The sequence below is a fragment of the Channa argus genome, chromosome 20, assembly GCF_033026475.1.
Source record: "Channa argus isolate prfri chromosome 20, Channa argus male v1.0, whole genome shotgun sequence".
NCBI classification, from domain to species: Eukaryota; Metazoa; Chordata; class Actinopteri; order Anabantiformes; family Channidae; genus Channa; species Channa argus.
In genome coordinates this window covers 11,461,148-11,489,114 of record NC_090216.1, presented here as the reverse complement: position 1 = coordinate 11,489,114, position 27,967 = coordinate 11,461,148, and the positions used below count along the sequence as shown (strand labels likewise).

The window sequence follows — 27,967 nt, the reverse complement described above, 5'->3', positions numbered from 1 at the left end:
GAGTGTGATATGGTGATATATGATTTAAAAAGGTTATTAATTAATTTCCCTTAAAACTAAGATCGTTCACCATTTATTCTCGTACAGAAATACAGCTGCACTGCTGCGTGTCTCCTTCTCCTCCACTGGGTGGCGGTGACGCACTGCTTCACCCGCTGCCTAAATTCCATAGAAGAAGATTGCGCTTCCATGAGATTTCTGACTGGTGTTTACAATTTGTTATTGAAGGTTCGTAGGGCCCGTTGTCAAAGTACACGTGTGTATGTGTGTAAACACATTTGAGTAGTAAACAAATGGCTTTCGCTGTGCCCGTGTGGTTAGCAGTTCAGGAACATCTTCTTGGATGTGAGGAAACCGACCGTAATACTCTGAGCCCGTTCGACAATTTCGACGATGAAGCTTTGTTCCAGATGTTCCACCTCACGAGACCCTGCATAGATTTCGTCACAGACTCTGTCCGCATCCGCATGAAGAGAGTCCCTTTGGATACGCCCAGGCTGTCCGTGGAATCGGTTGTCATGATGGCACTGAACCATTACGCGCATGGCGTGTCCTCTGCTGCAGTCCAGCAGAGAGTCGGACTGAGCCAGGCGGACTGCGGTTCCATCATAAACACAGTCTCCGGCGTTATAGCGGGGATGGCCGATCAGTTCGTGTCATTCCCCCAAACCAGGGACGCCAAAGCCACTGTCGCCTTCAGGATAGAGAAGTTCTGTGGGATCCCCAATGTGCTGGGCGTCCTGGCGCCCGCCCACTTTAAAATCAGAGCTTCTCCGTACGAAAAAAACACGTTCAGGTCTTTTGTCAACACCTTGGGGTACACATCTGTCGTGAGCCAGATCATCTGCGACTCTGACGGCAACATACTGAGTGTCGAGAAATGTAGCGTGGGCAGCACATTTGAGCAGGACTTATGGGACTCGTCATTTAGAGGAAGGGAAATTGAAAACGAGCTTCACGGACCATATTGGATGATTGGTAAGATATGAAAACAGATACAATTCACTGTGAGTTGTAGACTTTATGCTTTACTGAAACCCTTCGAATGGGTTTGTATTCATTTTTATAAAAGTCTTAATTCAAGGTCAACTTGCTACCTTTATTTGGGCTTTTTCTAATCTCATGTGATTTCAGTTGTCTCAAGCTCAATTGCCATGTGATAAACATCTATAAACATCTAATCTAAACATCTAAAATTATCACCACAAAAAGTATCACCACATCTCTGTGACACAGTACCATCCAGTATGGATGGTTAAACTAAATCCTGCACACTGAATGATGCACATACGTTTTGGTGTCCATTTAGCTAAGAAACATATTAATGCTTTATCCTTTTCTAAATTGTTTTCTTTGAGCAGGTGTGAAGCTGAGTGCCTCTACTGTGTGTGACTGATTTTTTCCAGAGTGCATACTACTATAGGCCAGTTTAACACTCAGCATTAACACTGTTATGATTTTGTTACTAATACTGCATTGTCTTATGTCTTTCTTAAAGGTGGGAAAGGATACCACTTAAGCAAACATGTATTGACTCCTGTGTCAGAACCTGCAAATGACAGTGAGGCTCGCTTCAATGAGGCCCATGCAAAGATCTACGATGTCATGCGGACAACACTTGGCTCCATGAAGAGGCGTTTCAGGTGTCTGATGCAACTTGGTTTTGCCCAAGAAGGCTCTTTGAACCAAAAATCTAACATTATCAAGGCATGCTGCGTCCTGCACAACATCGCTATGAAGTTCTCAGTCCCTCCTCCGCCCATAGCTGGTAAAATTGAGCGACTGCTCCCAGGAAAGCAGCATTCGGTTCCAGTGGAGGTTGACCCTGAGGTCATAAAGGCCAGGCAGAAACTCATAAAGGAGAACTTCTCTGCTTTCCCCAGTAGCCTGGACACATCGGGCAGCAGCGGCACAGAGGAGAATGTGTGAGCAGAGGGAAGCAAGCAGAGATGATTACTGACACAAGAACAAACACTGAAACCAAAACCCTGCGTACCATGCAAAATTTATTCATAGTTTGAGGCTACCTGCTGCCATGTTGCCGTTCAGTTTGATATGAATATAGAAATTTGACAGTATTGTCTTGTGGGCAGACTTGGTAAAAACATATGTTTGCTTGTTTTTTTTTAATACAAATGTTTCAATTCTTGTACAAATAAAAATAGAATTTTCTACCTACCCCTTCAACCTATAAAATATTTTTTAATTAATCTAATTTGAAAACATTCTGCAGTCATCTAGAGTGTTGTTCCTTTTAGTAATAATAATAATAACAATAAACATTTGGGTGTGAGAAAAAAGCATTTGAAACTTAAATAAAATATGCATATATATATATAGAATAAAACAAAATATTTCCTATTAACAGTTTATAACAATATATTGCGTGTAGATTTTAGAAGTATAAAAGACAAGGCTAAACAATCTTGTTCAGTCATTTGTGGTATTACGAAACTCCCGGAGGGCAGTTGCATTGACATATATCCCTTCTGTGTTTTCATATATGTTCTCTTCATTATTCTCACAAGGGTGCAGACTGTCCACGATGCACTGGTGCAGAAAAATATACTGGGACTGAAAAGAGAGGAGCAAGTAATTCACAAAGCAGAATAATTTTTAATTCTGATGAGTGCTTACTGTATGCTCACAGTATTTTTATTAATATTTTTATTTCCTTATATTCCAAATAGAACAGATTATGCTTAATTCATACTGTCAGTCTTTGTAAGCATCCCAGTACTTTAGCCAAGGCTTTTGTGTTTACACTGTAATTAAGCATCGCAAAGAATAAAAATGTGCAATAATGTGACTGGAACCTGAAACAGCACCCACGGCCCCGAAAATTCCCAAATTTTACCTCTGTCTGCACCATGTGTGGTCGACTCAGTCTCATCTTATGCACAAAAGCATTGATGCCTATTTCTCCTTTTTTGTCCATCTCCTGAAGGAAAACATCCAGGGCAATAATAGTGCCCGTTCTCCCAACTCCAGCACTAAGAGACAGACAATACAGCAAGTCAGTGCCCAGAAAAAATGGCTGTCATGTAGTAGTCCAGTTGGTCTCAAAGCAGATTTTAAGCCAAAAGCACCAAAAGCGCTCACCAATGACACTGTTGATTTATTTTCTATTATTTTTACTAAAGTGTCACATAAATGTTCCCAACATATGGCGTAGTTTCCTCTGTAGACACAATGGAAAAACGTATTCTGTACCTGCAGTGAACTACGGTGGGTGCCCCATTCCCTTGTCTCTCTATGTGCTGTCTCACCAGGGCTCTGAACTGGATCAGGACTTCTGTGCTCTGTGGGACTCCATGGTCAGGCCAGGCAGTAAAATGGAAATGTTTCACAGTGCGTGATTCTGAGGAGTTTCTCTGTGAAGAAGTTTGACAAAGAGGAAATAAATACTGTAAGTCTGTGGTTGTCTGTTGGTAGATGACACCTGAAGTCATCATTAACAAACATGTATTATCATCTTTGAAAGTAAGACTTTAACCGTAAATTAAAATATTTCATATTCTTCCATTAATAGCTGTCCTTTCTTCTCACTTTTGTTTTGCTTTTGGAGATATGCTTTTGAGATTACCTAACATGTTATTACTTAACCAAGTTAGATTTAGATGAGATTCAATTAGATTGATCAGTTATAACATATGAATGTCACATATGTTTCATACATGTTTCACATTGAATTCCCTCAACGTCCAGTTGGGCTCCTGTTGCTCATAAATCATGGTGACCTCCAGCTTGTCATAAAGGCAAGGATTCCTGTTTGCAGGCCAGTATTGTTCACACTTGGTCTAAGTAAAAGAAGCACACAGATTAACACAAAAACAAAATTAAAGAACAAAGTTCTTCATATGTAATTATGAAAAAGACCAGAAATTAGCAATAAACAAAAAGGCTACATTTGTAACATTTTTCTGGCTCAAAATGTTTAAGCTACACTGTCAGGACACATAAACTGTCGCAATTTGACAAAACAGCCCAAAGTATTTTAGGTTTGAAGATCCCTTAAAATGGGGCAGCACGGTGGCGGAGTGGTTAGCGCTGCACCTCACAGCTGGAAGGTTGCAGGTTCATGGCCCCGGCTGACCTTGCCCCTTCTGTGTGGAGTTAGGAGTTTGCATGTTCTCCCCATGCTTGCATGTGTTCCCTGCGGGTGCTCCTGTTTCCTCCCACAGTCCAAAAACGTGCATGTTAGGTTAACTGGTAAATCTGTGAATGGTTGTCTGTCTGTATCTGTCTCTCTATGATAGACTGGCAATCTGTCCAGGGTAGGTTATGCTCCAACCCCCCGCGACCCACATAGGATAAACGGTGACAGATAATGGACAGATGTCCCTTAACATCTGTCATTAAAATGTTCCTGACAACTCACCCGTCCCCCTTCAGTGCAGTTGGTTACCATGACGATCCCCATTACTCTTTGCTCCCAGATCATCCTCCAGAAATCATTGACTGTAGAAGGCAGAGGACCCTGAGTAGCAATGTACTCTCTGTTGCTATTAAAGCCCTAAGACACATAATAAGAGTTCAGATTGACTATTCATTAGTTTCTGTATGTCCTACATTACTCAGCATGACATGAACCTCCACTGTATGACCACTCGCCCTGGCATAAATTGCTAATCTTTAAATGTCAATTTACTTGCTCCAGATAATAAGTTCAAGCTTATTAAACCAGTCTTTTCTTGTAAAATTTTGCCCAATAATTAAAGGACTAGTTCTTTGAAATAGTTTCCAATTATCGAATAATACTTACTGGCATGTAATTGGCATTAATGTAATCAGAGGTCCCACTGAGATGTGTAGTTAGCCTCACTCGAGACCAGTCGTCTAGGATTAAACAACAGATGATTTAACAGAAATCATAACAAAGAAGACTGCTTAAAACAGCCACAGTTAAAATGAGTTAGTGGATCTAAATTATTTTCATGAGTCTATAGTTCTCATGCCAACATGCTCTAGTATTCAGGAGACAGACTTACATGGCAGGACATTGTTGAAACGATTCTTTGGTTTGTTCTCAGGTAGAACTGCGGCTCTTCGTGTCTGTTCTGTACCAACAGGAGCGAGGCTCTGCATGTGAAAAAACATTTTAAACATTGTCACAAATATATACAGCCACAAATTCAATGCAACAGAAAAGATGATAAAGAGAAATAATTACTTATAATAATAATATATATATTACACCTCATATTCAAGGCTGAAACCTCTATTGTCATCCATACTTAAGTGGAAGAAGTGGTCTTCAAATTTTGTCACAGAAATGGCTCTGAAACAAACAAAAACACGCGTTACAACATATATTTAATGATATGTAAGATGAATGAAATGTGTATCTTACATTTTATGAGATGAAGAGTAACACATTTCTTTATGGAAATATTTTTCATATGTGGTTAATTATTAATTCTCTCCACTTTTGGGAGAGCAGGAGAATTACTCCTATGAATACATGATGAATTGTTCACTTACTTGTTTTTTTTTACAGATAGAATAGATCCACAAATAAATGCTTTCTTTCTAGTGTGGGGGAAAAAAATCAAAGAGGTTTACTATTTGAGTCTGACAGAATAAATATCAAGGAGATGAAATGACATAATGTTGTCTCTGACAGAGGGAGCACCAACCTGATTAACTCTGGTCTCATAAACAAAATGAAGACAACTAGACAGATCAACAGAAAAAACAGCACAGCAAGTACTGACCCCGCAATGACCGCTACAAGAAATAAAATCTGGATTAAGTGGTTTAACACATAACAGCAGAACAATCAAATTATCTTCATTCTCCACATAGATACATTTTGTAACGGAAGAAAAAAAGTCAGAATTCAAAGCACCAAACTAATGAAAAAGAAAGTAATATAACTGATGCCAAACAGCCCAATAACAAGTGAATATGTGTTTTTTCTATAAAGTTTATCGACTTCACTTACCCCTTGGATCAGTAGAACATTCAAAAACAAATGCTGTGGAGCTGCTTACATTTCCAGACAGTGAAGTTAAAGACACTTCATAGTTTTTGGCAGGTTGGAATCCAGATATCTTGTAGTTCTGATTTTTATTATAAACTAAGGTTTTTCCAATCACATTTATTTCCACCGCAGTCCACACACCATCAGTCTCATCCAAGATAATTTTGATTGAATAGCCAGATGCCTCATACTCGCAATGAGCCCGTAAACTTGGAGGACCTGAGTAGAACAAGCACAAAGACGGATTTAAATCAGGAATAGCAGACAGTAACATTTTCTATCTATGCGGAAAATTGTGGAGTCAGTTTATTTATATAGCATATTTAAAATAACAGTTGCTGACCAACTTGCTTTTTGAAAGACAGAGTTATTAGAATTTCGTTGAAATAAATGTTCAAACAATTATTCCACAGAAAAAAAAAATTCACAGACTATAATAAAAATTGATTAGTTGCCAATGATTCGAGTTTGGCGCACATGTTGGGTACATCGAATATTTGGGAAATTTGCAATCTAAAGACATCTTTCTATAATCTTGGTAGAGAATTAAACTCTATCTTCTTATTATTATACATAATAATGATGAATTCATAATAAAATAGCCACTGCTCTTTTGTTTTTGCTTTTCAGTAATTATTTGGTTTGCAGTTAAATTGATAAATATTATGTTTCACACTATTTCTGTGGTAAATGCAGATTATTATTAGGATAATATCATAAGAAACTTACGGATTGTTAGGTTGTGATGACACTGTTGGTATTTTTCAAACTCAAGAGATATCTCATAGGTCTCGCCAGGATAAAGGTCAGTAAAGGTAACATTGCTACCTCCCGGACTGACATTAGTTTTTGTTGCATTTGAGGCAGTTGCCTTCGAGAACAAGCCTTCTACTATTCCTTGGATTGATGAGTTGGTAACATACCAGTTTACGCTGGAACAGTCTATGGCTGAAAGTCATAAGAAGACAAGTCCAGAGAGAAATAAATACAACTAAGTACTAACGTGCATATTACAGAATTAGAACTGGTAGGTCTTTGTAAATGCCTATGTGGAACTGAATGTTGGCCTGCCTGTTACTGTGGAGTCTTTATATGCAGTGCTGTTGAGTCCATCGAACATTGTGATCACACTGAAATTATATGCTGTTCCAGGCTTGAGAGAAGCAACTGAATGTGACACAACTGATGAGGACACGTTTTTGATAACATCCATCCCATTAATCCGAAGCAAGTAGCTCCAGTTAGTGTTCGTATTGTTCCACTGCAGAGTTATCTTGGTCACAGAACGTTCACTCACATTTACCAAAGGCACCCTCGGGGGAACTGATGGAAACAAAGAGAGCTTTTACTTAACACAAAGCCTACAGGTTTGCTCAGCTTGCTAAAAAGATGTTTTACTTGTTAAAGCATATCATCAGGTAACAGAGATTCCCCACCTGTTGCAGCATTAAATCTGTATCCTGTGCTGCTGACTTCCTCAAACACAGTGATGACAATGAAATTATATTTTCTCCCAGGAGTAAGCAAAGTGACTGCATATGTAACTAATGTCCCTTGATCAAATGGGCTGCTCTGTCCCAGTATGGTATCATTATTGTTGACATATTGTAGGATGTAGGTTGAGATGTTGTTAACTTTTCCCCAGGTCAGAGTTATACTGCTCTCGTTTTGTCCCAACACTTGCACATTCTTAACATTTTCAGGAGCTGTAAAGGAGGACAAGCAATTTTTTTCAAAAAAGAAAATGACAGCATACACAAGCACAAAATGATGTTAGTATATGTATATTGTTAAAGAGCTTGGGGGTGGCTGTTATTGTGGCTTTTTTCAAATGGAAAAAGAAAAAACTTTTACCAGTGACTGCAGTGAGGTTTTGTCCGCTGCTGCTGACATTTTTGAACTCGGTGAAGAGAGTGAAGTTATACTTAGTCCCACTTTTGAGTTCTAAGATTGTGTGCGTCACTTGCTCTTTCTCTGCATTGACATTTATCCTCGTTTTATTAAAAGCCAGTGTATATTTAGAGATGCCTTCCACTTTTTTCCATTGCAAAGTAATACTGGTCTCATTTTGTCCAATTGATTTAAACGCATCTGTATTAGAAGGAGCTAGGATGTAGACAGACAAAGAAAAATTAGTCCTTCTAAACGCTGTGGACTCATTATATCTCTATGGATAAAACATCTTGAATGTCCTTGAATGTTTTAAGCCTGCAGTATTGGAAAGACAACTTACCGGTGACTGCACTAAGGTTTACTCCAGTGCTTCGGACATTTTTAAACACAGTGAAAAGAGTGAAGTGATATTGAGTCCCACTTTTAAGATCTGAGGCTATGAACGTCACATTGTTGTTCTCATTTCCTGTGACATTTTTCTCTATATTATTGAACTTAATTATGTAATTGAAGATCCCATTCACTTTTTTCCATCGCAAAGTTATGCTGGTCTCATTTTGTCCAACAGATCTGAAATTTTCTGCATTAGTAGGAGCTAGGATAAAGAAAGACATGAAAAATTAACAAAATGTGACTTTAAAAACTGACATTATATCCATACTGAAATACTTGTCCAACTGATTTGAACTCCTCTGCATTAGGAGGAGCTAGAATGTAAAAAGACACATTGAAAGAACTAGCTTAAAATCTTCAGCATTACAGGGAAAAATAGCATTGGCCCTATTGGCTAAGAGACTTTACAGACTCTGTCCTGACTCGTGATGTAAGTGTATCAAAGCAAAGTAAACTTGCCAGTGACAGAAATAAGGTGAACTCCAGTGCTGCTGACATTTTTAAACACAGTGAAGAGAGTGAAGTTGTATTGAGTCCCACTGTTTAGATGTGAGGCTGTGTATGTCACATTATCATTATTCGCTTCTCCTCTGACATTTGCCCCTGAAATATTTCCGTATTGTAGTACATAGTCAAGGATGCCATTGACTTTTTTCCATTGCAAAGTTATGCTGGTCTCGTTTTGTCCAACTGATCTGAAATTTTCTGCATTAGTAGGAGCTAGGATAAAGAAAGACATGAAAAATTAACAAAATGTGTCTTTAAAAACTGACATTATATCCATAATGAAATACTTTGTTTTCGTAAAATTATTTTTAAGAGTTTTGCAGTTAGTTGCAGTTTATTAACTGAGTAATAATGTTCTGTTTAGAAATGTCAAATTAGATACTGTAAAACATTTGTTCTTGTCCTTTTCAGGTGGTAATAAGAATATTATCTTACCGGTGACTGCACTAAGGTTTACTCCAGAGCTTCTGACATTTTTAAATACAGTAAAAAGAGTGAAGCCATATTCAGTCCCACTTTTTAGATCTGAGGCTATAAACATCACATTATTGTCCTCATTTCCTGTGACAACTGTCTCTTTATCATTGAACTTGAGTGTGTAATTGTATATGCCATCTCCTTTTATCCACTGCAGAGTTACACTTGTCTCATTTTGTCCAACTGATTTAAACTCCTCTGCATTAGGAGGAGCTAGAATGTAAAAAGACATATTGAAAGAACTAGCTTAAAATCTTCAGCATTACAGGGAAAAATAGCATTGGCCCTATTGGCTAAGAGACTTTACAGACTCTGTCCTGACTCGTGATGTAAGTGTATCAAAGCAAAGTAAACTTGCCAGTGACAGAAATAAGGTGAACTCCAGTGCTGCTGACATTTTCAAACACAGTGAAGAGAGTGAAGTTGTATTGAGTCCCACTGTTTAGATGTGAGGCTGTGTATGTCACATTATCATTATTCGCTTCTCCTCTGACATTTGCCCCTGAAATATTTCCGTATTGTAGTACATAGTCAAGGATGCCATTGACTTTTTTCCACTGCAAAGTTATGCTGGTCTCATTTTGTCCAACAGATCTGAAATTTTCTCCACTATTTTCTGCATTAGCAGGAGCTAGGATAAAGAAAGACATGAAAAACTAACAAAATGTGACTTTAAAAACTGACATCATATCCATACTGAAATACTTTGTTTTCGTAAAATTATTTTTAAGAGTTTTGCAGTTAGTTGCAGTTTATTAACTGAGTAATAACCTTCTGTTAAGGAACATCAAATTTGATATTGTAAAAGATTTTGTTCTTGTCCTTTTCAGGTGGTAATAAGAATATTATCTTACCGGTGACTGCACTAAGGTTTACTCCAGAGCTTCTGACATTTTTAAATACAGTAAAAAGAGTGAAGCCATATTCAGTCCCACTTTTTAGATCTGAGGCTATAAACATCACATTATTGTCCTCATTTCCTGTGACAACTGTCTCTTTATCATTGAACTTGAGTGTGTAATTGTATATGCCATCTCCTTTTATCCACTGCAGAGTTACACTTGTCTCATTTTGTCCAACTGATTTAAACTCCTCTGCATTAGGAGGAGCTAGAATGTAAAAAGACACATTGAAAGAACTAGCTTAAAATCTTCAGCATTACAGGGAAAAATAGCATTGGCCCTATTGGCTAAGAGACTTTACAGACTCTGTCCTGACTCGTGATGTAAGTGTATCAAAGCAAAGTAAACTTGCCAGTGACAGAAATAAGGTGAACTCCAGTGCTGCTGACATTTTCAAACACAGTGAAGAGAGTGAAGTTGTATTGAGTCCCACTGTTTAGATGTGAGGCTGTGTATGTCACATTATCATTATTCGCTTCTCCTCTGACATTTGCCCCTGAAATATTTCCGTATTGTAGTACATAGTCAAGGATGCCATTGACTTTTTTCCATTGCAAAGTTATGCTGGTCTCATTTTGTCCAACTGATCTGAAATTTTCTGCATTAGTAGGAGCTAGGATAAAGAAAGACATGAAAAACTAACAAAATGTGACTTTAAAAACTGACATCATATCCATACTGAAATACTGTGTTTTCTTATAATTATTTTTAAGCGTTTTGCAGTTAGTTGCAGTTTATTAACTGAGTAATAACCTTCTGTTAAGGAACATCAAATTTGATATTGTAAAAGATTTGTTCTTGTCCTTTTCAGATGGTAACAAGAATATTATCTTACCAGTGACTGCACTAAGGTTTACTCCAGTGCTTCGGACATTTTTAAATACAGTGAAAAGAGTGAAGTAATATTCAGTCCCACTTTTTAGATGTGAGGCTATAAACGTCACATTTTCATCTTCCACATTTTTCTCTGTATTATTGAACTTGAGTGTGTAATTGTATATGCCATTTCCTTTTATCCACTGCAGAGTTACACTTGTTTCATTTTGTCCAACTGACTTGAACTCCTCTGCATTAGGAGGAGCTAAAATGTAAAAAGACACATTGAAAGAACTAGCTTAAAATCTTCAGCATTACAGGGAAAAATAGCATTGGCCCTATTGGCTAAAAGACTTTACAGACTCTGTCCTGACTATTGATGTAAGTGTACCAAAGCAAAGTAAACTTGCCAGTGACAGAAATAAGGTGAACTCCAGTGCTGCTGACATTTTCAAACACAGTGAAGAGAGTGAAGTTGTATTGAGTCCCACTGTTTAGATGTGAGGCTGTGTATGTCACATTATCATTATTCGCTTCTCCTCTGACATTTGCCCCTGAAATATTTCCGTATTGTAGTACATAGTCAAGGATGCCATTGACTTTTTTCCACTGCAAAGTTATGCTGGTCTCATTTTGTCCAACAGATCTGAAATTTTCTCCACTATTTTCTGCATTAGCAGGAGCTAGGATAAAGAAAGACATGAAAAACTAACAAAATGTGACTTTAAAAACTGACATCATATCCATACTGAAATACTTTGTTTTCGTAAAATTATTTTTAAGAGTTTTGCAGTTAGTTGCAGTTTATTAACTGAGTAATAACCTTCTGTTAAGGAACATCAAATTTGATATTGTAAAAGATTTTGTTCTTGTCCTTTTCAGGTGGTAATAAGAATATTATCTTACCGGTGACTGCACTAAGGTTTACTCCAGTGCTTCTGACATTTTTAAATACAGTAAAAAGAGTGAAGCCATATTCAGTCCCACTTTTTAGATCTGAGGCTATAAACATCACATTATTGTCCTCATTTCCTGTGACAACTGTCTCTTTATCATTGAACTTGAGTGTGTAATTGTATATGCCATCTCCTTTTATCCACTGCAGAGTTACACTTGTCTCATTTTGTCCAACTGATTTAAACTCCTCTGCATTAGGAGGAGCTAGAATGTAAAAAGACACATTGAAAGAACTAGCTTAAAATCTTCAGCATTACAGGGAAAAATAGCATTGGCCCTATTGGCTAAGAGACTTTACAGACTCTGTCCTGACTCGTGATGTAAGTGTATCAAAGCAAAGTAAACTTGCCAGTGACAGAAATAAGGTGAACTCCAGTGCTGCTGACATTTTCAAACACAGTGAAGAGAGTGAAGTTGTATTGAGTCCCACTGTTTAGATGTGAGGCTGTGTATGTCACATTATCATTATTCGCTTCTCCTCTGACATTTGCCCCTGAAATATTTCCGTATTGTAGTACATAGTCAAGGATGCCATTGACTTTTTTCCATTGCAAAGTTATGCTGGTCTCGTTTTGTCCAACTGATCTGAAATTTTCTGCATTAGTAGGAGCTAGGATAAAGAAAGACATGAAAAACTAACAAAATGTGACTTTAAAAACTGACATCATATCCATACTGAAATACTGTGTTTTCTTATAATTATTTTTAAGCGTTTTGCAGTTAGTTGCAGTTTATTAACTGAGTAATAACCTTCTGTTAAGGAACATCAAATTTGATATTGTAAAAGATTTGTTCTTGTCCTTTTCAGATGGTAACAAGAATATTATCTTACCAGTGACTGCACTAAGGTTTACTCCAGTGCTTCGGACATTTTTAAATACAGTGAAAAGAGTGAAGTAATATTCAGTCCCACTTTTTAGATGTGAGGCTATAAACGTCACATTTTCATCTTCCACATTTTTCTCTGTATTATTGAACTTGAGTGTGTAATTGTATATGCCATTTCCTTTTATCCACTGCAGAGTTACACTTGTTTCATTTTGTCCAACTGACTTGAACTCCTCTGCATTAGGAGGAGCTAAAATGTAAAAAGACACATTGAAAGAACTAGCTTAACTCTTCTGGATTATGAGGAAATGCGCTGTAAAAAAGAATCAGCCGTTGTACATATACTGTATAAAATCACTATGTCTCTATAGGCAGAGAAACTTTACAGAGTTCTGTCCTGAGTCATGATGTAAGTGTATCAAAGCATAAACAACTTACCGGTGACTGCACTAAGGTTTACTCCAGTGCTTCGGACATTTTTAAACACAGTGAAGAGAGTAAAATTGTATTGAGTCCCACTGTTTAGGTGTGAGGCTGTGTATGTCACATTATCATTATTCGCTTCTCCTCTGACATTTGCCCCTGAAATATTTCCGTATTGTAGTACATAGTCAAGGATGTCATCGACTTTTTTCCATTGCAAAGTTATGCTGGTCTCATTTTGTCCAACTGATCTGAAATTTTCTGCATTAGTAGGAGCTAGGATAAAGAAAGACATGAAAAACTAACAAAATGTGACTTTAAAAACTGACATCATATCCATACTGAATACTGTGTATTATTATAATTATTTTAAAGAGTTTTGCATTTAGTTGCCGTTTATTAACTGAGTAATAACCTTCTGTTTAGAAATGTCAAATTAGATATTGTAAAACATTTGTTCTTGTCCTTTTCAGGTGGTAATAAGAATATTATCTTACCGGTGACTGCACTAAGGTTTACTCCAGTGCTTCGGACATTTTTAAACACAGTAAAAAGAGTGAAGTAATATTCAGTCCCACTTTTTAGATCTGAAGCTATGAACATCACATTATTGTCCTCATTTCCTGTGACATCTGTCTCTTTATCACTATTATCTTTATCTTTATAACTTGAGTGTGTAATTGTATATGCCATCTCCTTTTATCCACTGCAGAGTTACACTTGTCTCATTTTGTCCAACTGATTTAAACTCCTCTGCATTAGGAGGAGCTAAAATGTAAAAAGACATATTGAAAGAACTAGCTTAAAATCTTCAGCATTACAGGGAAAAATAGCATTGGCCCTATTGGCTAAGAGACTTTACAGACTCTGTCCTGACTCGTGATGTAAGTGTATCAAAGCAAAGTAAACTTACCGGTGACAGAAATAAGGTGAACTCCAGTGCTGCTGACATTTTCAAACACAGTGAAGAGAGTGAAGTTGTATTGAGTCCCACTGTTTAGATGTGAGGCTGTGTATGTCACATTATCATTATTCGCTTCTCCTCTGACATTTGCCCCTGAAATATTTCCGTATTGTAGTACATAGTCAAGGATGCCATTGACTTTTTTCCATTGCAAAGTTATGCTGGTCTCATTTTGTCCAACGGATCTGAACTCATTCACATTAGGAGGAGCTAGTAGTTAAAAAAGACACAAAGAGGAAAAATGTGAACAAAATCTGACCTTAAGGAATCATAAGATTGTTCTGCATAAAATGGAAATTAGATTAAAGTATAGAAACATAACATTACATTTGTTGATGTACAATTTCCTGTTTTGTATATATAAACAATGAAAACATTTAATTCCAATATTTAACTTTTTGCCCATTATAAGGAGAATGTAAAGAGAGACTGAGCAGATGTTTGAAATATTAATGCAAAGGTTTGAAATATGCTAACTAATAATTATATAATGACACAATTTTTTAGTGATAAGTACATTTAAATATGAAAATGTATTAACAAAAGAGATGGCTCAAATACTTAAACATCAACTACCAATTACAGCTGTAAATGCAAATCCAGTGCTGTTGATTCGCTCAAGCACAGTGATGAGAGTGAAATTAAATATTTTCCCAGCAGCCAGGAAAGAGACCACATGCTCTACTGATTTCTCTCGGTAAGATGCATTGATTATGTCACTGCCTTTTTCATCATATTGCAGCATGTAAGTTGAGATGTTGTTAACCTTGTCCCACTTTAGAGTTATCCTGCTTTCATTTTGTCTTAACCTACTGACGCTCTTAACATTTTCAGGGGCTAAGAAGAGAAAGAGGTGACAGTTTCATCAGAGCAAAAGAGTAGTCTGAGACTTTTACCACATCAAAAATAAATTATAACTTCTTTCACACAATAAAATACAGGCATGTTAGCAAATGAAGGGCCAAAGCTCATACTTACGTGATATTGCTGTTGAAATAGTCGTTGATGATACTTTTGTGTTTGTAACTGTTGTAGTTGATGTATTGATGTCAGTGACACCCTGAAAACAGATTTATTGGGACACAAAGGGAAAGTGCTAATCCAAAAAAATCCAAAAATCCAAAACGTTTCATTTTAGAGTGTACAAAACTGACAGAAGTCTGTCGTCCTACTTCAAAATCTACATTGTTAACAAAAGTGTAATGCAATCTGCAACTTATCTACTGGTTTAGCTTTTTCTATCTCACCTATAAGCTCCAGCTATATTGCCTTGTTGGAAACATGCAATATATGTCACAGCTCAGTTACAGTTTAGATGATTTCCTCATTTGTGCCTTTGTGTCTCTGATGAAGTGAAAAAAGATAACTACCTACTGAGAAAGAATTATTTCATATTTCACCATCTGAAAAAGTCCACTGTCTTTATGTTGTGCAATAATCTTTTCTTTTTTTCTCCATCTAAACTGTGTGATGATACATTTCATGCATTGAATTTACAATGTGGTTTTCTTTTGTTTAGGGTAGCCTCAGCTGTTCTAAATACATTTACAGAGGATAAACCAAAAAACTTACCCAGAGCAGACACAGGAAGATACACAGCAGCAAGTGGTTAGAGGTGATTTTGACAGACAAAGGCTTCACCATGGTAACGATTTTTTAAACTACATGCACGTAATGAACGTCATTCCTTTTTTTGGTACTAAAATTAACTTCACATTTCTATTTTATACTTCTAACGGTGTTGACAAAACCAGCAACATTTAAGGTTGGCAGATAATTCCTTCCTAGGCTGACGCAGTCCAAAATGAAGTCAAGTGGTGTTGACTTTTAATTTTCAAACGTGTCCTCCTTTGGTAACCTCTGGTCTCCTCTCATGTCGGCAAGTGACTTAGTAAATAGTTGCTTCTGCTTTTTGGTCTTATACAACCACTAAGACCTTTGCCCCGCCTGTAACTTCCTTATTAACTGCCATAATGTGCAGCTTGTCAGAAGTGTGTCATTCAAGTGGATTTGTCTTTTTCACATGTTTATTAGTGGTGCACTCTTCATGTTGGATGAATATTTATTATGCAGGTTTATGTTCGTGATTGCCTGTATGCTTTTATGATGGGTAAAGGAAATATGATTTTTTTAATATTTAATCTATAAAACCAAATCTTTTTAATACTATTCAAGATAAATTGTATTTGTTTTGTTTGTTTGTTTAAATTATTTCTTTGTTAAAATAAATGTCCAGTCTTCTTTGACAGTTGGTCTGGTTTCACAGTAAATATGCTTTTGGTTTCTTTGTCTGACTAGGCAGTGATATTTATAGCTTGCTTGTGGTTAAAATATATAAGGAACTGCAAACAGAAAACTTCAACAACATAATTTTTTCAGAACATAAAGCAAAGACAGGATTTATGGCCTTATTTTATTGTCCTATAGTCACTGTATGAAATGTTAGTATATCAAAGAAAACATTGTCCATTGGGGAAACATGAGTAGGAAGTTCACACTCATAAATTGAAACTGTTTTCCTCATCTGTTATTCTTATCTTACTCACAAATAGAACAATGCTAATCAGCTTCTGTGTTGAGTACTGACCTGAACTAGTAATTGAGTTAAATAGCACATAGTATTATTGCTGTATTTCTATTCAGTGATTTTGGCCCTAGTTTGCAGGACTTTATTATGACATTTTGAGACCTGCAATCCAAAGATATTCAGAAGTAGCGGGTACAACTACGAATGTGGCGCTCATGTTTGTGCGTCTTAGGCTGTAAAACTGACACAGTTTTGAATGTCAATAAACCTAAAGTGCCCTGGTAGCTGAACAGTTACGGTGAGTGCGCTTTAACCACAATGTTCCGCGTTTAAGTCCATCTGGGGATTTTTGAGGTATATTATACTCTTTCTCTCTTTCTCTCTCGCTCTCTTTCCCCATATTTCCTGTCTGCCACTTCTATATAGAATAAAAACTATAAAATAAAGGTTAAATTACCCCCCCCCCCCCCCCCCCCCCTAATAAAAATGTATAAATCCAGAGCCTATATACAACCTGAGTGTGTTAATGCCCCAGAAAGTCCATGCTTTACATAAGTCACCTGCCTAAAATACAGCTGAGTTGAATATATATTATAAATATCAGGTTTCCTTCTGAGTCTGGTAATTCATATAAAAGAGAAAGACCTACAACCAAACCAGCAGTCTGTTTCTGATTCACACTGACAGTAAGTGAGAGCAGGGCTTGACATTGCCTTTGCTCACCAGCCACTGTGACAATAGGCTTTCTGGCCACAACTTGTTGTTTGAACTTGTGTTTCTATGATTTAGGTTCACTGTTGCATGATAGATTTTTCTTTAACTAGATTTACAACACCTTTAAACAGGTCGGCCGCAGCTCAGTGGATAAGACATTCGTCCACAGTCCACAGGGTCAGTGGTTTGACTCCCAGTCCCTCCTACATGTCAAAGTGTCTTTGGACAAGACAGTGAACCCTCAGTTGCTCTCAGTGGGTTAGGTAAGCACCTTGCATGGTGAGCTGCTGCCTTTGGTGTGTGAGTGTGTGTGTTATTTTGTGAATGATAAGCAAAGCACTTTGGCTAAAAGTGTTATATAAACTACACACCCAAACCAAGATTACATAAAATGTAATACAATACACCACACCCAGTAACTGTACCACAAGTCTGACAACTGGTAAATAAAATGCGTCTATGTCAATTGGTGTATCTACAGCTCAACGTGAAATATTTACTGCCATAAATCTTTCAATCAGTGCAATATATGATCTTATCTTATTGTGTCAGAGTGCAATGAGTTTAAGATTTCAGATGCTTTGTGAGAAGACATATACTTATTATAAATATTATTAAATAATTAAATAATTAAGGGCTGTGAATCAATTACATTTTTTAAATGTGATTAGTAACACATTAATCACACATGTTTTATACTCGGAATTTAGTGTAAAGAGACATTTTTCAAGTTTTAATAGTCTTATTAACATAGCAGTGGACACATGGTACTGATGGTACCAACTTAGTCTACATAATAAACTGATAACTAAGTGACAATTCATTAACTGGTCTACAGTACAACAGTTAAGTCCCATACACGAAAAATAGTGCTGACATTAATCGCTGAATGAAGTTTAGAAAGACTGAAGAAAATAGAAGGCAGTCTCTATCTGTCACCTATTGTTTTTTCTTTCTGTTGTGGTTCAGGTACAGCAGAGGGAGACGCCCTGGTTTAGTGTGGAGGCTGTTTGGTCAATTATTAAACTTAAATCAATTAAATTGTCTAAATGGTTAAGGTAACATACAGACAGTCATTGTTTTAGATCATTCATAGCAATTAATGATTTATAAACAACCTCACTACTGTATGGTGACAATTCGTTTAGTTTAGACTAGTTTAAACTGCTTGTGACTTTACAGTAATAAACAAAAATTGTCGACCTGAGCGTCTCACTTCAGCCTTGCTCTGTCTTCCCTCCCCCTGACAGCTGCAGCTCTGCTGTGTGTGGAAGCACTGCTTCACCGTCCATTAGACAAAGACCAGAGGGGAGGAAAAGCTGCAGAACAATATTACAATAACTTTACATCCAGTAATCTCACTCACCGCATTCTTCAAGTATGAATAAAATGCTGAGAATCGATCGATATTGCCTCCCCTCACACTGTCGAGACCTTTACTTCTGAGGCAATCAGTAGGGCATCATAACAGAGCCTGCCATAATAGCATTTAAAAAACAAATGGCGGGCAAAGGAATTTATGGCAACCTAAACACGCCAAAGTAGCTAGTTGGAGTCACTGTGGTAGCCACCATTGCTGAAATCCACCCACATTAAGCAGATTGGCAAGTGTTAAAGTCAGGCCCTACAGGCAGGACCATATATACCTTTACACAACTAGATACATTCCTGTACCATTATTCTGCTCAGCATAAATGTGTTGCAGATTAAATCAGGTCTTCCTCTTGGATTTATTACCAGCAGCTTATCTATGACCTTTATCACAAACCTTCCAGTTCCCTACTGTTTGGCCCATCCTTACAAATTCTCAAAAAGATTACAGCATAAAAGGCCTGAGTAGGGTAATTCACCTACTCCTGCCACCATTTTGCGCTGGCTCAATGAAATACAGTCGTATAACATCCACTGCAGGATTTACTTTAAACCGAAGCTGCTGCTCACTTTGCCTACCTGCATCAGCCTTTGGTAATATATGTGATAAGACGGACCTAATGAAATCACTCACATAATAAAAACGAGTTGATGAACAGGTAGTACAGGTAAGTCCAAGTTTTCCTTTTTTCTACCTACTATCTACATTCAGTCCAGTCGGTGGCGGTAATGCACCGGAAGCTGGTTGCCAACTGCCAATTAAGACCAGTGAAGAAGAAGATGTAGGCGGGTCGTTGGTTTATAAACAAAAAGATAAAGGTAGACACAGTGCTGCCAAAGTAAAGTCACTCTGGAAAAGACCAGCTGAGTGAAGAAGCAAAGGTGACGCTGACCTGTCTCAGCAAACGTTAGTCACGGCCAGGCTTAGGTAACATCTGTGTGGTACTTTGATACTAATGTCAGCCTCCAAACAGCATACAAGTTCAGCTAGCTAACGATAGCTAGCAGCGTGCTTTCAGCGAACGAGATTAACTGAGCTTCAGCGGCGCTAACGTTAATGTAACTTTCTAAACTTTGACCTGAAGCATAGCAACATACTTGAAGACAACGAACAGCGTTTCGTTTGTCACGGGTTGCACAAAAGCGTCTTAGCTACAAGACGAGATGTTTGTCTCTTTGATTTTAAAGTAGTGGCCTTATTTGAACTTGCATTGTTTTACTCCAATACCATTCACTCTTATTGTCACTTTTCAGTTTTTCAGAAATGCAGTCCGTAGTCAGACAAAACTTCCACTCGGAGACCGAAGCAGACATCAACAGACTCATCAACCTGAAGCTCAATGCATCCTACACCTTCCTTGCGCTGGTAACGTTACCAATTTTCTGACAGCAATTTAACGTTAGTCGCTGTAAGATTAGTGATATTTTTCACGTGAAAAGAAAGAAAAGAAATACGTATCTGTACTCTAATCTCTTGTCTTTTAGGGGATGTATTTTGACAGAGATGATGTAGCCTTGCCAAATTTCTCCAGTTTTTTCTTGGAGCGCTCCATAAAGGAGAGGGAACAGGCTGAGAAGCTGCTGGAATATCAGAACATGAGAGGAGGCCGAATTTTGCTTCAGACTATTGCTGTAGGCCCACAATATATGCATACAATTTTGCACAACATATTTAAGCCGCTTCTGTTGTGGCATAAAATGTAAACTTTTTTTTTTCTAGAAACCTAGTAGAGAGGATTGGAAAAGTGGTCTTGATGCAATGTCATTTTCCCTGGATTATCAGAAATCTCTAAACACGTGCATCCTTAATGTACACCAAAGAACTGGCACCTACACCGACCCTCATGTAAGTTTTGTCACTGCTACAAGATCTAAGGTGTAGATGTGCTATAGAGAATATTTTAGGACATATGTGTTATGTCTGAAATGAACATTACCTACTTGATCACCTTTCTATGACTATAACTTACTAATTTCTGTCTTAATTCTTTTGTAGCTAAGTGACTTTCTTGAGGCCCACTTCCTCACCGACAGCCATGACACCATAAAGAAGCTGGGAGATTATGTTGGCAGTCTGACCCGCATCACTGAGTCTGAGGCACACGGTCCAATGGGAGAATACCTCTTTGACAAGCATACTCTGTAAAGTTCACAGGACTATAGTGGCACAAGCTCCACATTTAAAAGACAAAGGTCAGAGATGTTCAAAACATAAATTACCTCAATTTGAAAGTTCAAAACCACAGTGGAAAGTAATTCTCGTCAATATGGTGCTTAAAAACAAACATTTTCCTATTCAGCTAAAATAAGTTACATTTATTTATACTTTGTTGGATCATTTCATACATTCAATGTGTTACAGGTTTTAATCCTTCATTTGTTTTGTTCAAGTTGATACTATTGAGTCAATTAGAACAGTTTACAATTGGGATGATCACTAAAAAATTGAATAAAGTCATATTTTGCTGACACATTGTTTTCATTTTGGTCTTTTATTAAAGCAGTTTGACAGTTATACACTATTTCCAGTTGTTCAAGTCATCTAAACTGTCATGTGTAAGCATTCTGTGCTTTTACTAAATACATGCCTGCACCCATCGATAATCATGGTAGTTTGCTGACTCACTGTTGTCCGAGTTAATGATTAACATTAGGCTACCAGAGAGCTTGTGGTTTTGGTTGTCTTACAGCACTGCATTACTGCACGAGCATGCAACAATGTTTCGAAAACATCAACTACCTAATGATTAAAATAACTTCCACTGTTGTGTATACTTTGAGATAATAAGCTATTCTACTAGAATACAAAAGCCATGAATTGACATGATATGCTACTTTTACTAATTGCAATATAAAATATAATGCTACTACAGTCCTGGAATAAGTGCTGTGAAGGTCACATTATTCAGTAGTCACTGTTGGGTTAGTTTATTCCATTTTGTATGTATTTTATTAAATTACCTCTTAGATGAGGGTGTTGCATGCTGGATTGGAGCCACTGAGGTCTCCAGATGTAGTGGTGCAAACTTGTGGCAGCATGCCTGGGGATTACTGTTCAGTGCTCTAAATATGGGTATGTGTTTTGTACAGTAAAGTGGTAAGCCGAGGGATAAAGGGGTCAGAATATCTCATAGTTGCTGGTAGATTGCCGATGGCCTGCGAGAACAGCTATGCTGAAGGGATTAGTGAAGGGGTGGATGCACTACAATCTCTTCAATCTAATGGATAAAGAACCATTATTGCTATGTTGCATCAGTCTAATGAACAGTTACTTTTTCGACTCAAAGAATTGTATTAAAGTGTTTGTAATGTTAGAAATATTTTAAAATGGGGTATAATATGGTTAAAGGTGATTGTCATCATGCATCTTCAGGCGGAGAAATAATGTGAAGCAACAGATGTGTTTTCAGTATTCTAATGTGGGAAGGAGGGGGTAGGGTGGATTAAATGACTACAGTGCTCTAGTGATTTGCCAGGGTTTTAGCTTTGATGGAAGGGGTTGAAGGGAACCTGCCAGAGTTTGCAGCATACGATGAAATGATGGGTGTGTAAGAGTTTCAACAGGCCAAAGGGAAAGCAATAAGACAATTTTTGAAGTAAAAGTTGTTCCAACAGCTGTTTCATTAAGAGGAAATTAAAGGAAGATATCAGCAGGTAAGATAAAAATACATATGATTTCAAACATCTTTGTTAATGATTAAAGGAAGAGTATTACACTGCCAAAAAAACAACAACGCATAGACATTTTAAATGTATTTTATGTATTAAAAGATCATACTGGTTGTCACAATACTGATTTAAAAAAACGGTTGACTTTAGGACTAGTTCTCTCTATGGGAAATATTTTTGTATGTTTTCTTTAATAATGATTACCCCTAAAAAAAACTACCTACAAATTTAAATAGACACCAATCATGTTTAATTGTATTCATTATCTCCCTCTATTCAAAGAAGTTACAACTAAAATGTAAAAACTACTTTTGAGAAATTTCTGATTTCCATGAAATTGCTTTTTTGTAGTCTGAGATAAATATTCATAAAAACTTTGAATAAAAACATGGGGTTTTTCCCTTTTATATTGGGAGTAGTCTCATGAACTTCCTTTGACATACGTAGGTCATTCTACAAAACTCTTTAAAGTAGTTAAAAGGGACTGAAACAGCAACTATCAGAGAGGAATGTTGGGGGGGAGACTAAGCCCTATGTATTTACGATTTGAGAATCTGGGATTTTTGGATTAATCAGAATCAGAAAACTGTTTATTGCCAGGTACAGTTAAGAACACTTTACAGTACTAGGAATTTGTCTTGGTGACAGGTGCAAACACAGAATACAAACATGACACAACAAATATGCAGATATTGTCTCATCACAGTTATATCCAGATACATGCCGACAGCAAAGAGAGAAAAATGAAGGGGGGAAATACAGGGTAGTGAAAGCCAGGGTAATGGGCTGGGGGAGCTGAGAATATGAGTAACAGAGGGATTAGGGTCAACCATTTTGAGCATCTGGCTTAGAGATGTCCTATGCTTATGAAATGTTCTACAAAGCATCCACATAAGGGATTACGCAGCATACATATGAAGTTGTGTTATGTCTCACTGTTGGGGCCAACTTGGAAAAGAGCATAAAAAACCAATGCAATAAAGCGTCTGCAACTGCACTCAGTCTATTGTTTTCACAGCTGAAATGAGGTTCATCAGTGCCGGGATGCGGAGCAGAAGAGCTGCCGAACCTCCTGAACCTGAACCAGAGGACGCAACAGAGGCAGTTCATCATGAGCACTCTCATTCACAACACCACAAGCATGAGCAAGAGCACGAGCATGAGCAGGAGCACGAGCACGAGCATCCTCATGCAGAACACCACCCCAGCCATGACTATAATCACATAAAAGACAAATTCATGAATGAACTTAATCACCTGCAAAGTAAGCCATTTCTAGACTTTGTAAGGGTAGGTGAAAAATTTATTTAGATGATGAAATCCAGACTTGCACATACATTATGATATATAAATCTTATTTCATATTTGTATTAACCAGTTTATTTCAACCTTTTTAAATACAGATTACATCTTTTAGAGAGAAGTATGAGAAGACATGTTTTTGACATATTTTCCATTCTATAAAAACAATTTCTGGTTGAAGCAGTTATGTTTGATGTTCATGCAAAAAACAATCTAAGAGAAAATAGAGCATGACAATAATTATTATTCCCCTCTATTAAAAACTACTGCTTTGGTGTCTTAAGTTAAGCACCTAATGGTAAACTGCTGCAGTGATGTCACTGCTGGTGGCTGTTAGTACAGTGCCACTCCCAAGTTGGAGTGTGTTATTTTCAGATTGTGGATAAGGGAGTTGCTGACAACACACATGCTCAGCAAACTGTCCCTAGAAAAACAAGGGCTTTAAAGTTTGTAGCCCCCCCAACAATACACCACAAGAACCATATTTTATGTTAATATTAATTCATTCTGTTTTAAAGGTATTGCAAGGTTTGAAAATGTATTTTTTATTTTTAACAATAATGCTGGAACTGACAGATTACTTGAGTAAACTGACTTACAATGCTGGATTTTCTTTGATGCAATCTGATGATGTGACATTTAAATCCTCTTGAAAAGAGGGCAATTTTCAAGACTTAAGATGTCTAAACAAAGTCCAGAAATACAGGTTGGTATGGGATTTTTGTTGTTGTCTGTAGAAGACATGAAGGGATTAGACTTCCACTCCATCCAGCCATAATAGAGTGAATACTTTGTTTGTTTGTTTTTTTAGTTCCCATGTGGGCCGTAGGAGCCATTGCTGTGCTGGTAGTGGTTTTGGTGGCATGTTTCATCTTCTGTGTTTTCAAAAAATGCTTTGCAAAAAAGAAAAAGCCAAAGAAAGTAAGGGAGAGGAAGACAGGTCGCCGAAGAATGGCAAAAGAAGGTGAAGGAGAGGCTGGAGAGAAGGTGTGTGATTACCAGTCCATTATTGTATAATCTTACTGATCTAGCTCATCAAGTTGAATATCCATTCCTCTGACACTTTTATCTTGTAGGAGGGGGAGGTGAAGAACCAAGGCGAGAAAGAGGAAAAAGAACAAGAAAAGTTGGGTAGGCTGGAGTACTCCCTGGACTATAACTTCACAGAAGCCCAGGTAGGTCCTGTTTAAAAACAAAATGAGTATCGGTTTCACCAAAAACATTCTTATTGAGGACCTGAATACAGTAGTGGATGAAGTACCCAAAAACTGTAGTTGTAAAAGTACAGTTTTTAAGTAAAAGTACAAATAAACAAACAATAATGTTCTCTAGTAAAAGTACAAGTACCCGCTGAAATTTCTGCTTAAATAAAAGTAAGTAGCTGATTAACTATGACTTGATGCTTTTTTCAGTTTTATTTTTTAAACTACTTATGTGAAGTGAGAAAAAGAGGTGAGAAGCCAAAATGTAAAATTACTGCATACCAGCTCACTTTGAGTACTGCTAATATGTTAGGTCTTTTAAATAAGACCAGAAGACCAGAAGACCAGAAACTGACACTGTGCCTGTCTCTCTAGTGATTCGTTTTCAATAAAAAAAGGAAAAAGTGGTTTATTATAAAATGTGGTATAAGTGCTGTGATTGTAACGGAACTTTGATTAGAAATCTAGTGGAGTCAAAAGTAGAGATATTTGATCTGAGATGTAGTGGAGTAAAAGTCAAAGTAGTTACAGATACGCTAAAAAATACTTAAGTACAGTAACAAAGTACTTGTGCTTGTACTTTGTGACAAAGTAGATGCACTTTGTTACATTCCACCACTGCCAGAATATAAGGAGTAAATAAATAACTCCAAGAAAAAGATTCCTACAAGTCTCTTGACCACTTTAACCTTTCTTGTCAATGCTCATTCTGACTCTTATTCTCTTTGTCCTGAAGCTCATAGTGGGTATCCTACAGGCTCAGGACCTTGCTGCTATGGACATGGGGGGAACCTCAGATCCTTATGTCAAAGTCTTTTTGTTGCCAGACAAAAAGAAGAAGTACGAGACCAAGGTTCAACGCAAGAATTTATGTCCTGTTTTCAATGAGACTTTCATCTTCAAGGTATCAACTGCTTGACATTGGCCCTTTGTCGACATGATGTCTTTTTTTTTGTTCTCTTGCCTTCTGTCATCATTTGTGTTGGCCTTCCAGGTTGTTAATGAAATACCCCTCTTTACCCCTCGTGAGGCAGATGTTTGGCCTGTGTTTGTACTCCCCTCTTCTTTAGTCTTTCATTCCCTGAATGGCACCTGTCAAGGTATCCATCCGCCCAAAAATAACAGCGCAATATGTTTTTTATTTGTATTCAGTCATTGTAATTATTTTTTTTTGGTGTGGATATGTATCCATTAACTGTATGTAAACAAAAATGTAAAATGTTTGTGTTCACCTATTGTAGATCCTAATGTTGAGTATTATTATTATTACCTCTCTTTCTAGATTCCATATGCAGAGTTGGGAGGAAAGACTTTGGTGCTGCAGGTTTTTGACTTTGACCGTTTCTCCAAGCATGATATGATCGGTGATATAAAAATCCCCATGAACAGTGTGGATTTGGGTCAACCAATGCAGCAGTGGAGAGACCTGGAGAGTAGTGAGAAGGAAGAGGTGTGACAGAGAAATAACTAATTACCAGTTATATAAAACATGCTCCTTGGGACACGATGGTAATCTATCAAACTTTCATTCTACAGGAGAAACTTGGTGATATTTGCATTTCCTTACGGTATGTTCCCACTGCTGGGAAACTGACGGTAAACATCATGGAAGCAAAGAACTTGAAGAAAATGGATGTTGGCGGCTTATCCGGTAACCAAGCCTCCTGTCCTTTATTCATACTTTGTCTGATGTTTGTTTCCTGTCTGATTATTATGAACTACTTCAAAAAAACAACAGAAGAAAAAGAAATGTAATTGTTAACGATGTTTTCATTTTTCATAAGATCCATATGTGAAGATTGTTCTGCAACAAAATGGGAAACGGATTAAGAAAAAAAAGACAACAGTCAAGAAAAACACGCTAAATCCCTACTTTAATGAGAGTTTTAGCTTTGATGTCCCCTTTGAGCAGATACAGGTAGATAATTTGAAATATAGTAAACAATAAATGTTAAGGTGGGGAATGATTTGACAAAGCACTTTTTCTTTTTCTTTCAGAAAGTACAGGTCGTCATCACGGTGTTTGATTATGATAAACTCGGGAGCAATGATCCCATTGGAAAAACCTTCATGGGTTACGGAGCTACAGGAGTTGGGCTGCGCCACTGGTCAGACATGTTAGCCAATCCTAGACGTCCAGTAGCACAGTGGCACACTCTCCTGCCAGAAGAAGAAGTCGATGCGGCACTCAAAGCAAAACCGCGCTAAAGTCCGACCTGTGTCAGACTTTTGGGTCAACTCTGTTTTTGTTCATGGCGCACATTAATTTTTCTATATTGGTTGTTTCCTTTCGGCCATCCAATGAACCCGTGTGTACTGCATGTGTGCATATATGTTTATATGTGTGTGTGTATGTGTGTGTAATGCACTAATGTTTTTTAATATTCAGTTGTTATTAAAACCTCTGCCTGTTCTATTTCCTGTACCTGTTACACCAGCACGTAAACCAGTATGACTCTGTATGCGTATACATAAATGGCAAAATGTATGTGCATATTTTGTGTATGGTCTAGTAAAATGTTGGTAGCATAAATTAACAATTTTAATAATACATCAATAGACCTTCTGCATTATGTACTCTGGACTGGTTCTTATTTTGTTTGTGCTGTAGGACATCAAGGTTCTGAAAAATGCTGGTTGTAATGAAAATAAAGAAAAATGGACACCTTCACATCAATGCTGCTTTTGCTTTTCATTAACTTAAATGTACTGTTAATGCAGAGTTAATAGGAACTGATCTGACTTTTGTGCTTTGAGAAGCAATGAAAAAAGTAGGAGTTGTACAAATGACATGACTATTAAAGGAATGCTTCCTATTATTAAGATGAGGATAGTGCACATTAATGAACATTTGTATTGATACAACAGCAGATGTAAACATGCCAGATTAAAGCGAAAATGCTAATTTGCATCCGTAGTCCCGAGGCAGGTAATAAAGCCAAAAATCTGAACTTGCATGAAATATAAACACGGAAGTAAACTCATTATTAGTTATTTTTCAAATAATATATTATCATATCAAAATGAAAATAGTGT

The 27,967-nt window shown here is 37.2% G+C and overlaps 4 protein-coding genes across 18 annotated transcripts; 3 read left to right on the top strand and 1 right to left on the bottom strand.

The window, feature by feature from the left end:
- Nucleotides 1-173: 173 nt before the first annotated feature.
- On the top strand, nucleotides 174-2,285 carry si:dkey-197c15.6 (putative nuclease HARBI1). Its single transcript, XM_067489406.1, has 2 exons — nucleotides 174-978; nucleotides 1,499-2,285. Exons 1-2 carry the CDS (start codon nucleotides 294-296, stop codon nucleotides 1,927-1,929), a joined length of 1,116 nt encoding a protein of 371 aa, XP_067345507.1. The 5' UTR covers nucleotides 174-293; the 3' UTR covers nucleotides 1,930-2,285.
- Nucleotides 1,990-16,057, bottom strand: LOC137106235 (receptor-type tyrosine-protein phosphatase H-like). 13 transcript variants are annotated; one of them, XM_067489376.1, is made up of 30 exons: nucleotides 15,719-16,057; nucleotides 15,125-15,206; nucleotides 14,096-14,356; nucleotides 13,198-13,458; nucleotides 12,764-13,009; nucleotides 12,281-12,541; nucleotides 11,881-12,135; nucleotides 11,385-11,657; nucleotides 10,994-11,239; nucleotides 10,511-10,771; nucleotides 10,111-10,365; nucleotides 9,615-9,887; nucleotides 9,215-9,469; nucleotides 8,732-8,992; nucleotides 8,220-8,474; nucleotides 7,841-8,092; nucleotides 7,423-7,692; nucleotides 7,058-7,309; nucleotides 6,716-6,934; nucleotides 5,948-6,205; nucleotides 5,640-5,730; nucleotides 5,485-5,532; nucleotides 5,200-5,281; nucleotides 4,992-5,082; nucleotides 4,766-4,839; nucleotides 4,382-4,516; nucleotides 3,678-3,800; nucleotides 3,214-3,374; nucleotides 2,858-2,993; nucleotides 1,990-2,574 (listed from the first exon to the last, which is right to left on the bottom strand). In XM_067489376.1, exons 1-30 carry the CDS (start codon nucleotides 15,788-15,790, stop codon nucleotides 2,431-2,433), a joined length of 5,853 nt encoding a protein of 1,950 aa, XP_067345477.1. In that variant the 5' UTR covers nucleotides 15,791-16,057; the 3' UTR covers nucleotides 1,990-2,430. The 13 variants fall into 13 exon arrangements, with proteins under 13 accessions (XP_067345477.1, XP_067345484.1, XP_067345486.1 ...); XM_067489383.1 differs by lacking the exon at nucleotides 8,732-8,992; XM_067489385.1 differs by lacking the exon at nucleotides 13,198-13,458.
- A 3,483-nt stretch (nucleotides 16,058-19,540) lies between these two features.
- Nucleotides 19,541-21,229, top strand: zgc:56095 (Ferritin, lower subunit-like). 3 transcript variants are annotated; one of them, XM_067488630.1, is made up of 5 exons: nucleotides 19,541-19,640; nucleotides 20,013-20,124; nucleotides 20,244-20,390; nucleotides 20,479-20,604; nucleotides 20,755-21,229. In XM_067488630.1, the coding sequence occupies exons 2-5, from the start codon at nucleotides 20,023-20,025 to the stop codon at nucleotides 20,902-20,904; spliced, it is 525 nt and encodes a 174-aa protein (XP_067344731.1). In that variant the 5' UTR covers nucleotides 19,541-19,640; nucleotides 20,013-20,022; the 3' UTR covers nucleotides 20,905-21,229. The 3 variants fall into 3 exon arrangements, with proteins under 3 accessions (XP_067344731.1, XP_067344730.1, XP_067344732.1); XM_067488629.1 differs by having other exon boundaries at nucleotides 19,546-19,686; XM_067488631.1 differs by having other exon boundaries at nucleotides 19,559-19,686; nucleotides 20,021-20,124.
- A 144-nt stretch (nucleotides 21,230-21,373) lies between these two features.
- syt5b (synaptotagmin Vb) lies at nucleotides 21,374-27,594 on the top strand. Its single transcript, XM_067488623.1, has 9 exons — nucleotides 21,374-22,412; nucleotides 23,446-23,691; nucleotides 24,541-24,716; nucleotides 24,806-24,904; nucleotides 25,668-25,835; nucleotides 26,214-26,381; nucleotides 26,468-26,582; nucleotides 26,716-26,849; nucleotides 26,930-27,594. The coding sequence occupies exons 2-9, from the start codon at nucleotides 23,451-23,453 to the stop codon at nucleotides 27,137-27,139; spliced, it is 1,311 nt and encodes a 436-aa protein (XP_067344724.1). The 5' UTR covers nucleotides 21,374-22,412; nucleotides 23,446-23,450; the 3' UTR covers nucleotides 27,140-27,594.
- The last annotated feature ends 373 nt before the right edge of the window (nucleotides 27,595-27,967 follow it).

What these genes read in the sequence shown, in the direction of transcription:
- si:dkey-197c15.6 (XM_067489406.1), top strand. Translation starts at nt 294, where the DNA reads ATGGCTTTCGCTGTGCCCGTGTGGTTAGCAGTTCAGGAACATCTTCTT. An exon ending in CGGACCATATTGGATGATTG is followed by an intron (nt 979 to 1,498) that starts GTAAGATATGAA and finishes TCTTTCTTAAAG; the next exon opens with GTGGGAAAGGATACCACTTA.
- LOC137106235 (XM_067489376.1), bottom strand. Translation starts at nt 15,790, where the DNA reads ATGGTGAAGCCTTTGTCTGTCAAAATCACCTCTAACCACTTGCTGCTG. An exon ending in AAACCTTAGTGCAGTCACTG is followed by an intron (nt 12,542 to 12,763) that starts GTAAGATAATAT and finishes TCTTTATCCTAG; the next exon opens with CTCCTACTAATGCAGAAAAT. An exon ending in ATGTTCTACTGATCCAAGGG is followed by an intron (nt 5,731 to 5,947) that starts GTAAGTGAAGTC and finishes TATTTCTTGTAG; the next exon opens with CGGTCATTGCGGGGTCAGTA.
- zgc:56095 (XM_067488630.1), top strand. Translation starts at nt 20,023, where the DNA reads ATGCAGTCCGTAGTCAGACAAAACTTCCACTCGGAGACCGAAGCAGAC. An exon ending in CCTACACCTTCCTTGCGCTG is followed by an intron (nt 20,125 to 20,243) that starts GTAACGTTACCA and finishes CTTGTCTTTTAG; the next exon opens with GGGATGTATTTTGACAGAGA. An exon ending in TTTTGCTTCAGACTATTGCT is followed by an intron (nt 20,391 to 20,478) that starts GTAGGCCCACAA and finishes TTTTTTTTCTAG; the next exon opens with AAACCTAGTAGAGAGGATTG.
- syt5b (XM_067488623.1), top strand. Translation starts at nt 23,451, where the DNA reads ATGAGGTTCATCAGTGCCGGGATGCGGAGCAGAAGAGCTGCCGAACCT. An exon ending in AAGGAGAGGCTGGAGAGAAG is followed by an intron (nt 24,717 to 24,805) that starts GTGTGTGATTAC and finishes TTTATCTTGTAG; the next exon opens with GAGGGGGAGGTGAAGAACCA. An exon ending in AGAGTAGTGAGAAGGAAGAG is followed by an intron (nt 26,382 to 26,467) that starts GTGTGACAGAGA and finishes TTCATTCTACAG; the next exon opens with GAGAAACTTGGTGATATTTG.